Here is a 14,896-nt window from a genome sequence, read left to right as displayed (position 1 = left end):
TGTAAGACTTCGCCTAGAAACCCCATAGCAATCTGGAATTTCATTTTATTAGTGCAACCTAGGGAAACATTTGACTTCTTCGTATCCTTCAAAACTTTAGTCTTGTATTTTAAAGTTTCAGAAGATTAAACCACTATTTAGCTAGTGAATATCTGATTGAGAGATATGAGATGGTGTCAATAGAAATAATTTTGTAAAGTACAGAGGACTCGTAGATGTTTATAGCGAGAACCCAGCAGCCAAAAGAGTTTAGCACCTGCATCCTCCTGTGGAGGAGTTTAAGTGTCTGGGTTTTCACAAATAACAGGCGCTTATGGAGGTACTTAACAGTGAAACATTACTATCCAGCAGATTTTCATTGCTCTCCTGAGTACTGATATTGCAATGCTACCATTTTAATGAAAAAAAAAAAAAAATCTGAAAATTTTACCTAGCCTAAAAGTTTCAGTTATAGTGCCAAGTACTTTGGGAGAGCCAGCCCTAGCCACGAGTAGGGCACAGCAGGTTGCTAAAGAGCTACTGCAGCAGAAGGGTTAGTACAGCTGGGACTGCTCTGGAACATTTGTAAAGCAAAATCCATAGAAGATGATTATACTGGTATGTCACCTAATGCGGCTTAAAAATAAATAAAGACATAAATAAATGTTTTTGGGTTCCAAGCTCTTGCTCAACTCCAGAACAAAAGCACCTGTAGTTTTTCTTTTGCATTTTTGTCCCGACAGTCTGGCTATCTGTGTTTCAGCCATCATCTTTATAACAGACCGTTCTGTCCCTTTTTCTGTCTCAAAGAGTAAAATGCAATTATATTTAAGCACAAAAGTGTCCATCAGCCATTCAAAAGCGTAAGTAAGTATTTCAGCTACTAAATCACGTACCACTTCATTGCTAGAAAAGGCTAGCAGGAGAGAGTTAAAGCAGAGTAATCTGATGCTGCAGCGTGCACAGTCAGAGACGGGCACAGCCTGCGCTGCCCCGATTAAACGCTGCTTCACCGCCTCCGCCCGTGCCCAGGGCTCGGCCATAGCGCGGGTTCGCAGCCGGGCCCCGCCGGTGCGTGCGACTCCGCCAGCCGGGCACCTGCGCTCCTCCCCGGAGACGGCCTCGGCAGCAGGGCAGCGGGTACGCGTCTTGCACCACGGGAAGCGCGCCCGTTCCCGCCGCATCGAGCCGAAGCTGGCGTCCCGCACCGACGCCCTTACACCGGCGAAAGTTTCAACCGCCGGTGTGCGGGGCTGACCCCAAACGAGCCCGCCTCGCCCCGCTTTCCCTCCCGACAGCCGCTCGCCCACCGGCTGCGTGAGACTTCCCCCCCCCCTCGGCGCCGCTGCGGGGCCCGGAGCATGCCCGCCGTGGGGCCGTGCGTGAGTTTGCCCCCCCACGCACACCCCACCACCACCACCGCCACCGCCGGCGGGGAGGGGCGGGCAGGGGCGCTGCCGGCCCCCGAGCGGCGAGTCCCCTCCCCGCGCCGCGCCCCGCGCCCGGCCCGGCGGCGGAGTGGAGGGAGGGGGCGCCCCGTCCTGCCCCGTTGCCGCCGCCCCCGGGGACGAGGGCGCACGGCCGCCATGTGAGAGAAACGGGGGCCGCGGCGGAGCCCGCCCCCGGGGCGGCGGGGCCGGATCGGCTGGCCGCCGCGCTGCGCTGCAGGCTTTGCAGGTCCGCGGCGGCAGCGGCGGCGGGCGGGCAGCGACAAGCCGACGCCGGCCGCCCGCCCGCCCGCGGCCCCGCCATGGGAGCCGGGCGGAGGGCGAGGCTCGCCGCCCCGAGCCGCCGGCGGGGCTGAGCCCAGCTGCAGCGCAGGTAGGGAGGCGCCGGGCCGGGCAGCGGGTTGGGGAAGGGACTGGCCCCGGCTCCCCCCCCCACCCCACCGGGAGGGGGTCGGGCAGCGCTGCCCGGCCCGCCGGAAAGTTTGGGCCGGCGGCCGGGCGCCCCGGCTCCCCCGCGGCGGCTGGGCAGCGCCTGGCGGGCGGAGCGCGCTGCCCCGCGGTGCCGCCGCCCCCGCCGTGCCGCCGGTGAGGGCCGGGAGAGGCGGGCGGGCAGGGAGGGGGGCTTTTAAATGGCTTTGAGGAGCGGTACCTCGGAGGTGGGGCCGAGCCGGGAGGCTGGAGCGCCTTTGCCTGCCGTGGCCGGAGTAGTGTGCGTATTGTGGTTGGGTTTTTTCCGATGTAGTGTGCAGTGTTTTAAGGACAGGAGGCGGGAGTGTTGCCGAACTCCTGGAGGATGTGGGTTAAATGAGTCTCTGCTGCGGAAACTCTTAACGGCTCTGCTTTGCCATTGAAAGAGGGGGTGAAAGAGGTGGCGTGTGCTTGTTTAGGTAGTTCAGAAGAGAGGTAGTTTGGCTCTGCTTGCTTTAATGTGCTTGGTTTTAGTTGTCTTTAACAGAAATGTGCTCACTGGTGGGTATTTTAAAAAAAAAAAAAAAAAAAACCACACAACCAAAAAACAGCAGCACACTTCAGGCTGAATAAGAGGTTAATGAAAATCATCGTGCATGCAGTCAGCGAATAGGACTCAGTCGGGTGATTTCTGTTCCAGACTCTGCTGTGTTTTGGGGAGCTCCATTTAATTCAGCGTGCATCCATCCTCTTCACGTGTTGTCATTTGAAAGGAAAAATAACTCCCAAATGTTCTGGTTTTTGCATGCACCTGCCTTTGCAAATCCTAACTCCCCAGAGTTCTGCAGGGTGCTGTCACGGAGCCGAAGATGCCCGGTCCGTGTCCAGAGCCCTGCTATTTATAAGACTTGGCAGAGCGGGGGAGGAGGAGGAGGAGGAGGAGGAGGGATGCAGCACCAGGCTGTTGTTTGCCTTTTGCATAAACTACCGAGACAGGTTGCATATTGTTTGAGATGTTGCATTGGTGGAGGCGGGGGTGGGGGGGGAGAAATGCAGAAGCTGAAGTGTTCCTAATCCTTCTCTTCCTAGGAACTGTGGATCCGTGAAGCGCTTCCCTCCGATGTGAATGCAGTGTCCCCTGTGGGATGCAGTAGGTGATGCCCAGCTCTACTGCAATGGCAATTGGAGCTCTCTCTAGTTCTCTTCTCGTAACCTGCTGCCTCATGGTTGCCCTCTGTAGCTCCACCATACCTGTACAAAAACTGGCCAAGGCTCAAGACAAACAGGAGATAAAGGCGAGCCAGGAAAAGAGGGATCACACATCTACAAGGGACAGCCAGACAGGCCCGGGGAAAATGAATGAGATCGGCAGGAGCGGGAGGGAGGAGGGTAGCAGGGACTGGAAGAGCAAAGGAAACAGGAACTACTCGAACAAGGAGTCTTGGACTAAGCAAAAGCAGGCTTGGAACAGCCAGGGGACGAGCAGTAAATCCGGGAGCATTCAAGTGCAAGAGCAAAGGGACGCCGCTCCCGAGGAGCCTCGGGTGGCTGAAGATTCGTCTCTCCCAGAAGCTGTTGCGAGCGTCACTCCCGAGCCTCCGGAGGAGTACGCCTACCCGGACTACCGTGGGAAAGGCTGCGTGGACGAGAGCGGCTTCGTCTATGCCATCGGGGAGAAGTTTGCGCCGGGCCCCTCTGCCTGCCCCTGCCTCTGCACCGAAGAGGGCCCGCTGTGCATACAGCCCGAGTGCCCCAGGCTCCACCCTCGGTGCGTCCATGTGGACACCACGCAGTGCTGCCCGCAGTGCAAGGAGAGGAAGAACTACTGCGAGTTTCGAGGGAAAACCTACCAGACCCTAGAGGAGTTCATGGTAAGGGCTGAAGCCAAAAGTAATTTCGTGGGTCCTTCTGTCGTTTAAAGGGGCATTGTGTTCTTCAAGGGCTGTCTCGGAGGGCGTTCTGGGTCTCCCCTTTTCCTTCCTCTCTTAATACTACTTCTGCCGTGCTGTAAAATACTCCCCTTAAACATGACCCTTCTTGCTCTACAATACTGTAACATTTTTAAATGAGGGGGCTGATCTTTATTAATTCCTTTGGTATTTACAGTAAAAAATGCTACTTGAAGGCATGTTGCTTGGGTGGTGATGTGGATTTTACGAGAATTTCCAGCATTACATTTGCTTCCTTATTTAACTGTTAACTGTGAAACTTCTACCTTGCAGGGATCAAGCAGGGTTTTGTGGGCTGACTTCTGTTCCCAGTAATCCATCTATGATGATACCTTTTTCCTAACAGTCATTTCTCTTTTCCTTTTTTGCTGTGCTGCCAAGGTTGCGTAATGTTTGCTTTCTGAGAATGACTATGGGCCTTCTTTTTAAAAAGACCATGGTTTGCAGTCTGAATTACAGTGATACCTAAACAACGGACTTGAAAAGCTTTATGTTTAGGGAAATCCTTTTAGAGTAGGGCCTTTTTAGCACCACTGTGCCAGGTTGTTATCATTGAAAATGCAACTTATTACAGTGCACTGAAAAGTTTTGGAGTTGAGGCCAATTCCCTGGTTGCTTACCTTGCCTTTTTCTCTTCAGTATTTTATTATGGCTGAGATCTGTGAGCAGGCTCTAAGAGTTTGCTTGCGAATGACTTAGGTATAGGGCTGGTTCAAAACCTGTTTCTGAACACACCTGAGATTTTTGAGCTGAGTATGTTGAGGGGAATACGAAATCCAGTTCGGGGTTCTGGCAGCTCGACCCCTGACAGGATGGAAGAAAAGAAAATGTATTTGTGAAGGCTGTAAATAAGTTGCCACTCTGCTCTCTGTGGTATTTGTGTGTTCTTGGAAACTTAACTTCGATTCAAACAAATAAATAAAGGAGCAGAATTACTCTCTCTGGAATAAATCACAGTGTTTCCCCTTGTTCTCTTTAGGCAGTAATGTGCAGACCATGCAGTGATTTTTCAAAGCATGGCAGAAAGCATCATATCGTCCTCCCTTTTTCTGTGTCACCCTCAAGGATTGCCTTCAGCTTTGGGGTGGCAGCTTTCTATTTTAAGAGGGAGAAGGTACTTTTAATAGCGGCTAGTTGGTGTGACCTTTTTGGAAATGGATTGTGAGATCCTTCCTTTTCCAGAAAAGTTAATTCTGAGGGGTGGCCAAAACAGTGATGCTTCCGCCCACGGTCTCTGTAGGTCTCCGTATCAAAGTTTTAAAGGCTTCTCCCCCACACTCTTCTAACGAGTTGCTTTTCTTTGTCTTTACATAGTGGTGTCATATTAATGGCTGTAAAGCAAGCCTGAAATACCTTATTGTGTTAAGCCTGTAGTGAGAGGATAAAACTGTGGTGCTCCCTGTTTCATTTGAACGTGGCTGGCAGCCTTGGGGAGTGCTGAACAGTGACATTTACAGAAATGTTCTGAAAAGACTTTGGCTTTCAGCTTTCTTTTTAACCCCATTCAGCCTTCAGCTCTTGTGTTGATACCTTCCTGTAATGAAACATCGGTTCCCTTACTGCTTTCTGTTAGCCAGCTTTGGAAACACGAGTGAAAAGGGATGCCTGCTCGGGAGGTGCAAGGAAAGTTACCAATGCAGTTAGGGAGTGGAACTGCAGCCTGTTTATTTTGACAGGTTTGTGAGGACATTGGTTTTTAGTTGGGCTTCAACATTGGTTCCAATATCATGAGCACAAAACTAGAAATGTAGCAGTTTGCCCATGCCACTGCAATCAGTGGAGATGTCTGGCGAGGTAAGGTACAGATGTAGTCAGATTGCTGCTGCTCAGTGGAAGCAATTGCAAATGCAAATAATTGCACACGGTTTCAAAGGCCATTTTACAAGTTTAAAGTTGATGGTCTTAGAGAGGTTACTAATATGCTATCTCTTTATTAAGGTCAGGGAAGGAGTTGTAAATGGATAGCGATCTGATTTTTCTCTGCCTGCACCTACTTTATATGGCAAAGAGTACCAGATATCACTGAAGGAAGAAAAAGGTGACCTCCTAACTTTTAAGTGATGTTATCTGCACAAACATTTATGTATAGATGTGTAAATATGCGTGCAAGTTTGGGAGTTTGCTTATATAAAATTCATATATGGCTTGGCATGGCAAAAAATTGCCCTGACTGGAGCCAGTGCTAACTCGGAAGCTGAGTGTGCCAGGGAATGGGAGGTTTGATGCACTACTACTTTGATTCACAGTCCTTCCTGCAGGCTTGGCTTGTGCATGTGTACGCACACGGCTTTCTCTTTTCAAAAAGGACATGGATCTTGACACAAACCACAGCACGGGTGTGGGGGAAGGATGAGGTCTCATAAAGCTGTTTCCATCAGCACCACTCTGCTCTCCTGAGGGTATCGTGAGGCAGGATGGCAGAGGGATCACAGCATCCATATGAGTGCAACTGGGAGCAGAAGCCTTAGTTGGTGAAATGCACTGAGGATAAAATTCTGCACTGGAGCTGGAGATTGCTGAGCATGCGCTCCACTAGATGTTTTTCAATCTTACAGTAAGATTTGAAAATGGAGGCTGACTTACAAAGTAAGAGCCTTACAAGGACCATAAGTTCTCTTCGGAAGTGTAATATGGTTTGGGAAGGACCTACATTTTTTTAAAGTTGTTGCTTCGTGTGTTTTGTTTAGAATTTCTCTGCTACCAGAATTTGTATTTATTTGTGAATAACTTGGAAATCTGGAAGTCAACAAGCCCAAATGGATTTTGAAACATCTGTGGTGTTTTGAAGGCATGGAGAAGTAAAAACAAGGCTAATAGGTTTATTCTTGTCAACCTGACCCCATTCATGTTCTCCTGAGCTGTGTAAGTGGCAAGGAAATATTAATAAAAGTTCCAGCACAATAGCAAATCAGTTTGGGACTATGATTCATGTTTTTTTTAAACTTAGTTGTTTTCAAGGCTCGGAGAACCAAATGTAGATTATTTTTTTTTTAATTGAGATTTTTTGTTGGTTTGTTTTTGGTTTGTTTTGGTTTTTTTATTAAAGTTTGGCATGTGGAAAGGGGGAAGAGAAAGCTCGAATTACTTTTGACCAGAACTTCAATGAGTGCAAATAATTTGTCACTTCTTAACTATGACAATTTACACTACGTTGCTGGATAAACCTACTACCCCTACTAAGCTACTACTACTAAGTTTTCTTCATGCCCCACTAGTGGGAAATCTACCTGTTTACACAATGTTGTGTTTGCTTTTTTACAATATCTGCAACTCCATTTATACATCTGCTGATAAGCTTCCCTTTAAACAATTCTAAAGAAGGTTGGGTGGTTTTTTTTGCCATCTGTACTCTATTCTCTACAGGTTTTACGGCTGCCTGGTGAATACTTAAGACTTCTGTGCCTCTCGTTGTCTTCCCACAGTTTTTGCATGGGCAGAACTACTGCTGCTGTAGAGTTAATAGCTTCATCTGTAGATCACAGAGATGTGGTATCATTAGTCTTCAGAGAGAGGTTCATAGGTCGTGTTATTTCCAGCCCAGCCTGGTTATGCCAAATGTGCTAAGCACGAGTGCTGCCGGGCTGTTCGTTTCCCAGATGAACAAGCGGGATGCTCGTTGCATTGGCTGCCACTAGGAACTGCACTGCAGGTAATGCGCTTACGTTATAGGAATAGAGGAGAGGAAATGAAGGACCAAATGTGTCTTTTCATTCTGATTTATTTAGCTGTTGTTATATGTACACAGTATCTTACTGTCTCTCTCTCTCTCTAGTGATGATTATGTCTCCAAGTATTAAGCTGCCATTAAGGTGCGGAAAGAAGTAGGGTTTTTCCACAGTTCCTGCTACATCCTGATGTTATATAAAAAGCAATGTGCTACCATTTAGTCCAAAGATGAACAGATAAAGGTTGACACTAATACCATTTTAGCAGCCACTGTGGTTCACTCACACGCCTGAAAAGAGCTTTCTAGACATAAGCACATGGAGACCTTCCTTAACTCTGCTACCATTACTCATATTGGTGGGTTGTGCAGACGACAGTACTTCTTAAAGGTGTACTGCAGTTATTCCCCTGAAATCCCATGATCTCTTACACAGGAAGGGTATTCAGTATCACATTTAACAGTGTACTCCGTCCATGAAAGGTGTGGTCTTCAAGTGTATGTGCTGTATAGGATGCAAATGCATTATTCTGAATCGTCATTATTAGATAAAGATTAGATCAATTTTGTTTCTCATTCAATAGTATTTTCAATGCTTCATTAAATGGCTTCTTGTTCTAGGAATTTTAGGCTTCTGTCAAATTTGGAATTCTAGTAAACAACCTACTTAATTAGAATATGTTTAAATTTTACAGATGAGAGATTTTAGAAATAACATCTGTGTGCTGTCTTGTTTCCTGATTATCATCAGATACTCTAGTTTTTACATCACTTCTAATATTGAATCTACTAAGGCACATCTACTAAGTGGAGTCCTGGGAGAGGGAATATCTGTTGTTGTAGTTACTGGTCTTGTTGAACTCTGATCACTGGCAAATTTGCATCTTTTTCAAGTGATGGCAAAAAATGTTGAAACCACATGAAAGCTATAGGTTTGCCTTGTTGAGCCTGATCCTTGGAATGGAGTTCTAGTAACGTTCATCAAGTAGGATTAATAAAAAAAAAAAATCAATCCTCCCCAAAAAGCATGTTTTCATAACTTAGTAAGTATTGTTTCTGGATGTAACTCCAGAGAGTTAGGATTCTTGCTATTGACTTGCAGATAGTTAGGAGCTCAGGTTTGCTGACACTCAAAATTTCCCGTGCAGTTCAAGTGATTACCTGGAATACCTGAGCCTCCCGACTCTGAACACTGCATCAGAAACCCCTTCATCCGCTGACACTCCAGCTCTGCAAGTGAACGTGGCAGTTTATAAACAATTTCAAGACAAAGTTCTTGTCCCAAAGTCTGCAATAAAATTCTGCAATATTGGGCTGTCAGCCTCCTTGTAGCATTTTACAAATGTGTGGTGTGGTGTTATCCTGGGTAGAATGTAAAGTAGAGAGAAAACTGGAAATGAGTAGCTGGCAAAGGAAGCCTGAAATAAATAATATTTATATATTATAAAAGCAGAAAGCAACACAGCAAGAGACCCTATTTAGGCTTTCTAAGCAGAGAGGATGGCGTGAAAAGATATGTCAGGGCATAAGCAAATAACAGCCCTGGCAGGTGGGAAGAGAAGTGGCAAAGCATGGATGAGCATTTAGTTGGAGATGATGCTGTGCAAGCATCAGCATGTTTGAACTTTGGAAGTGAGAAGGATGTGAAAGAGGTAAGCAAGCAGAGAATGGATTTGAGGAAAAATGTGATGGGCTGCCTAAGAAATAGGGGGAAGAAACCAGATGATCTGCAAGTTAGATGTCTGGATGACTCTTCACAAAGAATAATTTGTTTTAGATTTGAGGTTACTCTGCTTTTATTGGAGAAATGCAACGGGTGGTTGTTTGGCTTTAATTGGAATCTGGAATGAAAAAGGGTCTGTAAAAAAATTACCTCATCCTTAGGTAAACCTAGAATCTGCACAGACTGTGGATTTAGAGGGTCATTGGTAATAACGTTCAGGTGCATTTTCATCCTGTGCTCTGACCATGGATGCTACTGTGGTTTTTTGGAGTACAGCAATGAGATTTACAGTACACCATTTATTGCTCTTTAGCACCCTTGCTTCCCTCTACCTCCAGCTCCTTGTGTGGTACGAGGACGTCAGCGATGGAATGTGCAGCACCTGGTCAGGAACACTGAAGAAGACGGCTGGAATTGTACCTGTGGCAAATGCAGACATTTGAAAGTCCATTTTTTCCTAAATAGGGCCTTGATGCTGTTTTATTTGGAATTAATTTCATTGAAGTAGGTCATTGAAGTAATTATCTCATGGTACTCCTATTCTGTAGAGTTCTTCAAAACCAGTAACATTTCAGTAGGTAAAAAGGATGACCTGTATTTTGCTTCACCCCTTTCTTGGAATTGCAATTTCTTTTCAGAAAGTTACAAGTATTACAAGAACGGTCCAAATACAATTAACCTATGGGAAATACCTGAATTCAAAGAATGTTTTTTCTATGACTTCTCTTTGAAAATGATAATTTTCAATAAAATACAGCTTCCTGCTAACAAAAAGCTTTCAAACCTGGGAAAATTGCAATAAGGATTTCCATTAAAAGAAGTTTCATATTTCATTTAGCAATTTTTTTCTTCTTTAAATACAATATTTTTTGCTAAATTACTTTTTGAACCTCTAATAGAATTAAACCAGATTTTATCTAAATTATGAGCTTAATTTGCTGGAAGTTCATTAGAAATGTAGTAGGGAAATTTTTGCTTTATTTGTGTTAGAAGTCTGAAGTGTTCTTGTTCCCAAGATCCCTTTGACTTTCCCATTTGGGGCAAAGGTTCAGAGCAGAACCTGCTTCACTCTGCATTATTCAGACCACAAAAAGCATTTTTTTAAAGGGGGGAGGAAAAAGAGGAGAAGGAAGGAACAATGCAGATGGGAAGGCAGGCATTGCACACTTCAGGAGGGCATTAAGTGAAGGAGTGACTGGATTTGTGTTTCAGGTTTCTCCGTGTGAGAAGTGTCGCTGTGAAGCCAATGGTGAGGTGCTGTGCACTGTCTCAGCTTGTCCCCAGACGGAGTGCGTGGATCCGGTGTATGAGCCCGATCAGTGCTGTCCTATCTGCAAAAATGGTAAGTGACGGCTGCAGAACTAGAAGGGGGCTTCTGTCGGAGAGATCCATGTTGCTCTGTTCTGGTTTCGAAAAATAATTCCAGTATTTTCCTTGTTCCCCAAACGGAGATGGAGAAGAGTTTTCTGTGGGTGGTGTCTTCCCAGTGTGAGGAGCCGGAGCCAGATCTTCTCTTGACTGAGATGGACTCGATTATGACCTACAGGGATTTTTGTTTCCCAGGAGACAATTAGGGTGTTAATACCAGATATTCATGTGGCTTCTGAATATAAATTTTGCATGAACTCGTCGTGGATATGTTTTATATAGGCACACAAAACAGAACTCAGGCTCTTCATGTTATCCACCTTTCAATGTGAGCAGTGAAAGTTACTTTTGTTCTCCCTTCTTATTTGTTTTCCTTTCAGAGATTCTTCTCTTCTTTTTTTTTTTTCCTGAGGCAAATCAAATGTACCTTATTGAGCTCATTTAATTTTCATAACTAAATGAATTAAACTCCCCAAGTTTAATTGAATATTTTTCGTAACTAAATTAGACAGAAAGTCTCTCTACTCCCAGCAAGGGCTTGCATTAGATCAAAGTCTTGGTCTATTTAGAGGAAAAAATTACATGACACACTAGCTCATCACTTATAAAGAAGAAATGATAATTTATTAATAGAAATGAAAGCTGCAAAATCTCAAATGAAATTATATTTAAAATGAAAAAAGATATTTAAAAATATTCCGATAATTTGCAGCCATATATTATTTCTCTAGAATAGGTGGGTTCCATTACATTAGCTAAAACAACTGATTAAAATTGTGGAAAAGCTAGGGGAGGAGAGAGTGTACAGCATATGCTTTCCGCAAATTCAACAGGAGATGATAAGGGATAGTTAATTGCATTGGAGGAGTTTCATTTGTATGGGTATAAAAGTAATTGCTTCACATCCCTTAATTGGTTGTTACAACCCTGAAGGAATTTGTTCTCGGCTGTACAGCTTAAGGGCACTCTGCTTATGGAGATGAGGACAGGCATTTTTTGAGGCATTTAGGGACAGTTCCTGAAAAAGGCTGAATTTAGGGACTGGTGGTATGATAGCTACCTGGTCTGGAGGATCCTTTAGCACTTGTTTGATGGCAAGAGCCTTCTGACGTGTTCACAGGCGTTTTGTGTGCACCATGCTCTGCGGCAGTTCCCCGGGTCGGGGTGACTCTCGGCAGGCAAAAGGTCTGTTTTCAGTATCAGGGATGGAGTTACAAGCATAATGCGTGAAGTCTATGTAGTCTTTCCCACTGAATTTCTCCAGCGGTGTTAACACTGTTTGGAGCTGGATCGACTTTCCTTTGGCGCACGTTCTCCCACAAGCATCAACATAACGCGCTGCGGTGGCCATCTCCTGAGCGATGGCTTGCCTTTGGATTAAGGTACGGCAGTGCAGGGTTTGGCTTGGGTGTTTGTATAGATCCCCTGACTTGTTTCCCAGAAATGGGGCCTGTTTAAAAAAAATCATACATAAACATGCTTTATTTGTGAGGAGGCTGCACTCTCTGAGTGCTAAAGCTGAATTACCCAAGTTCTGCCTGTAAGAAAAGGGTGGTCTTGTTCCTCAGCGTCTGAATCCCCAATATTAATTGCATATTCCTTGGGTATACCCACAAGCCAGCATCCCTGACCCAGTTTCAGACCAAGGTGACCGGAGCTGACTGTATCCAGTGAGCTGTACTGTCACTTCTCTGCATGTCAGAGAACCAAGAGTGGCTTTCCTTGTTACCTTTTAGATGAGGAAAAAAGCCATTAACAATAACAACAAAACCAAGATAGTTCGGAAGAAGCTTGACTTTTCTAGTTCAGCAGCTTCAGTACAGCATCACAGAGAAATTTCTGAGGAATCCTCTCCATCTGGAGTCTGGAGAGTGCATTTAAAAAAAAATATCAGGCCATTTGCTTTCAGACCTTATTTTAAAGCATGGGACACGCGCAGTTTGCAAGGGACTTCAGTGGATTGTTGGATGTTTTTAATTAGATTGGAGCAAAAATGTACTGAGCAGGAAAACCTAGCCTGCCTCATTCCCTCATTTTCAAGCCTACTGGAACAAACGCGCTGTGAATGTGAGTCCGGGAAACAATCATCGCGTTGTGCTTCAGGGTTGATTGTTGCAACGATGACATCAACGACATCGTGTTAGTGACCCAAAAGAGCTTGGGTGATGTACAGGGAGCTTAGCTGCATAACCTGAGTGGTGGGAAAGATGGAGCTGTGGAAAGCGTGTAAGTGGGGTGACTGCTGTCATGCTCTGCATCCCGCCCTCGGTAGAGCAGGAAGGGGTGGGAGGTGAAGTTTGGGTTATCTACATTTATTAACATTTTTGTGCTAAAAATGCACAAAATCCAACTCAGATTTCCCTCCCTTTCCTGGCACTTCATAACATATAAGACTTTCATAACATATAAGACTTTCCCAACTTGCCTGCCCTGCGGACTGCTGGCGGGGAACCAGCAGAGTCAGGGCTAAGCAACTACATCCATGACTGTTAAGATCAGATACAAATGCCTGATTAAGAATTATGGAGGAGATTCAGTGAAAGCCTGCCATTATTAGAAATGAATGAATTCAGTCTTTTGGCAGGTGTGAGGCACTGTGTGTTATCCCTTGTGGGAAGGAGCGGGTGTAGTTGACTTCCCCAACCTGATTCCACAAAAATGCTGGCAGCCCTTCAGATGAGGGACGGGTAGGTAACTGCCCATCAGGCTTACACAACTGCGTGCATATATAGGTACAGATTTACTTTTAACATAAGAAGTAGTGAGTGGAAGACTTGCAGAGCAAAGAACAGTCTTAAGTGTAGGATTTAATAATCTTCTATATCACATCCTGATATAGAAGGAGCCTAGATACTTCCATGGCTGAAGATGTTTTCTTCTTCTTTGTGGGCAGGGATAGGGAGTACTTTAAAGAAGTATCTGCTCTGAAAAGTAGTCTGTAGAAGGGACAAAAGGTGACACCTCACTGAGAAAATCTTGGGGTGAGGGGAATTTTTCTTGCTTTTTATGTCTCAAGTCACTACAGCTAAGGGAGCTGTTTTGTGTTTATCTTACATACACACCCTGCAAGGAAGCAGGGTGGGGACGGAGGGGAATGGAGGAGAGGCTTTCTTCTTTTGTGGGTTGACATGTTGAGCTTCACGCTTTCAGTAACCAACAGCAGCAGGAACAGGAAAAAACATCCAGAAAGTTAAATCTGACTTCAGAGAGTTGCATTAAGTAACAGGTGCCCAATTCAGATCTCCATCCTGCTTTACAGTACCAGCAACGCAGTTACTTCTGTGGAAGCCGTCCCTGTTCACGGCGATATCAATAAGCTCAGAATCGGGTACAGACATCTCTACAGTTTGTATGGAGTGAAGGGTAAACATAATAGGCATACAGTTCCCTTTCCATTAGGAAGAGGCTGGGCACTTGTCACTGATTCATTTGGGGCAGTGGGAGAGAGTGGGGGGTAATACTGAAAGTGAATTATCTTGCTAGATTAGATTACCTTGGTTGTCTGTTCCACTTCTGTTCCCAGTATTAGAGCCCTAATAGGCGTACACGGCTGAATGCCACTTTGCCTGAAGTGTGCAGCTGCGGAGCAGTTGATGGAGTTAAGGGTGGCCCTGCTCCTGCCGGCGTCTTTGCAGGAGGGTGAGATTAAACCTGCAGCCCACATGGAGCCTGGGGGGGAGGCATGGCTGCTAGACCAAAAAACATTTTGTTCTAAGGTCCCCGAGAGATTTTTATTTCATTATATGGCTGAAAGATTGCCCCAGATAAGATGAAGCTGCTCCTGGTGCCTTCCTAGCATTTATCTGTCTGTGCGTCAGTGTTGTTTCTGTGCCTGCAGCAGGGAGAGCTGAGCTTCTCCTGTTAGCAAAGGCTCGTGGCTGCGCCGTCGACAGTACAAGCGCAGCTGCCCCGGGGGTCAGGTGTGTTCTCAGGGCTGTAGCGTCCGCAGCTGTCTTGTCTGTTCTCACTGGCGGTGCAATAGGGAGACTTTACTCTGGAAGTAGTCATTTCAGGTGCCTTAGGTGGGATGAGTCAGGACCATATTTGTGTTCATAGTTATGGTTGAAATATATGCATCATGCGGTTGAAATGGTTGCCGCTAGTGAGGTGCAGGAATAACATGATGTGGTGTCGTGGTTTAACCCCAGCCAGCAAAAATAAACCCCACGCAGCCGCTCGATCACCCCCACCCCCCCTCCGGTGGGATGGGGGAGAGAATCGGGAGGGCACAAGTAGGAAAGCTCCCGGGTTGAGATAAAAACAGTTTAATAATTGAAATAAAACTAAGTAGAACAGTAATAATAACAATGAGAACAACAACAATAACAGAATACACAAAGCAGGCGATGCACAACGC

General features: G+C 45.8%; 1 protein-coding gene across 1 annotated transcript in view; it reads left to right on the top strand.

Moving 5' to 3' along the window:
- The first annotated feature begins 2,824 nt into the window (after positions 1–2,824).
- The window catches only part of VWC2 (von Willebrand factor C domain containing 2), a 57,234-nt gene continuing 45,162 nt past the window's right edge, over positions 2,825–14,896 (top strand). The window contains exons 1-2 of the mRNA XM_075142412.1: positions 2,825–3,706; positions 10,384–10,513. Coding sequence (XP_074998513.1) covers positions 2,993–3,706; positions 10,384–10,513 — 844 coding nt within the window. The 5' untranslated portion in view covers positions 2,825–2,992. The remainder of the gene's footprint in view (positions 3,707–10,383; positions 10,514–14,896) is intronic.

Source organism: Calonectris borealis, chromosome 2 (genome assembly GCF_964195595.1).
Source record: "Calonectris borealis chromosome 2, bCalBor7.hap1.2, whole genome shotgun sequence".
Lineage (NCBI taxonomy): Eukaryota > Metazoa > Chordata > Aves > Procellariiformes > Procellariidae > Calonectris > Calonectris borealis.
Note: the sequence above shows the minus strand (reverse complement) of the source record. Positions and strands in the feature narration are given on the sequence as shown.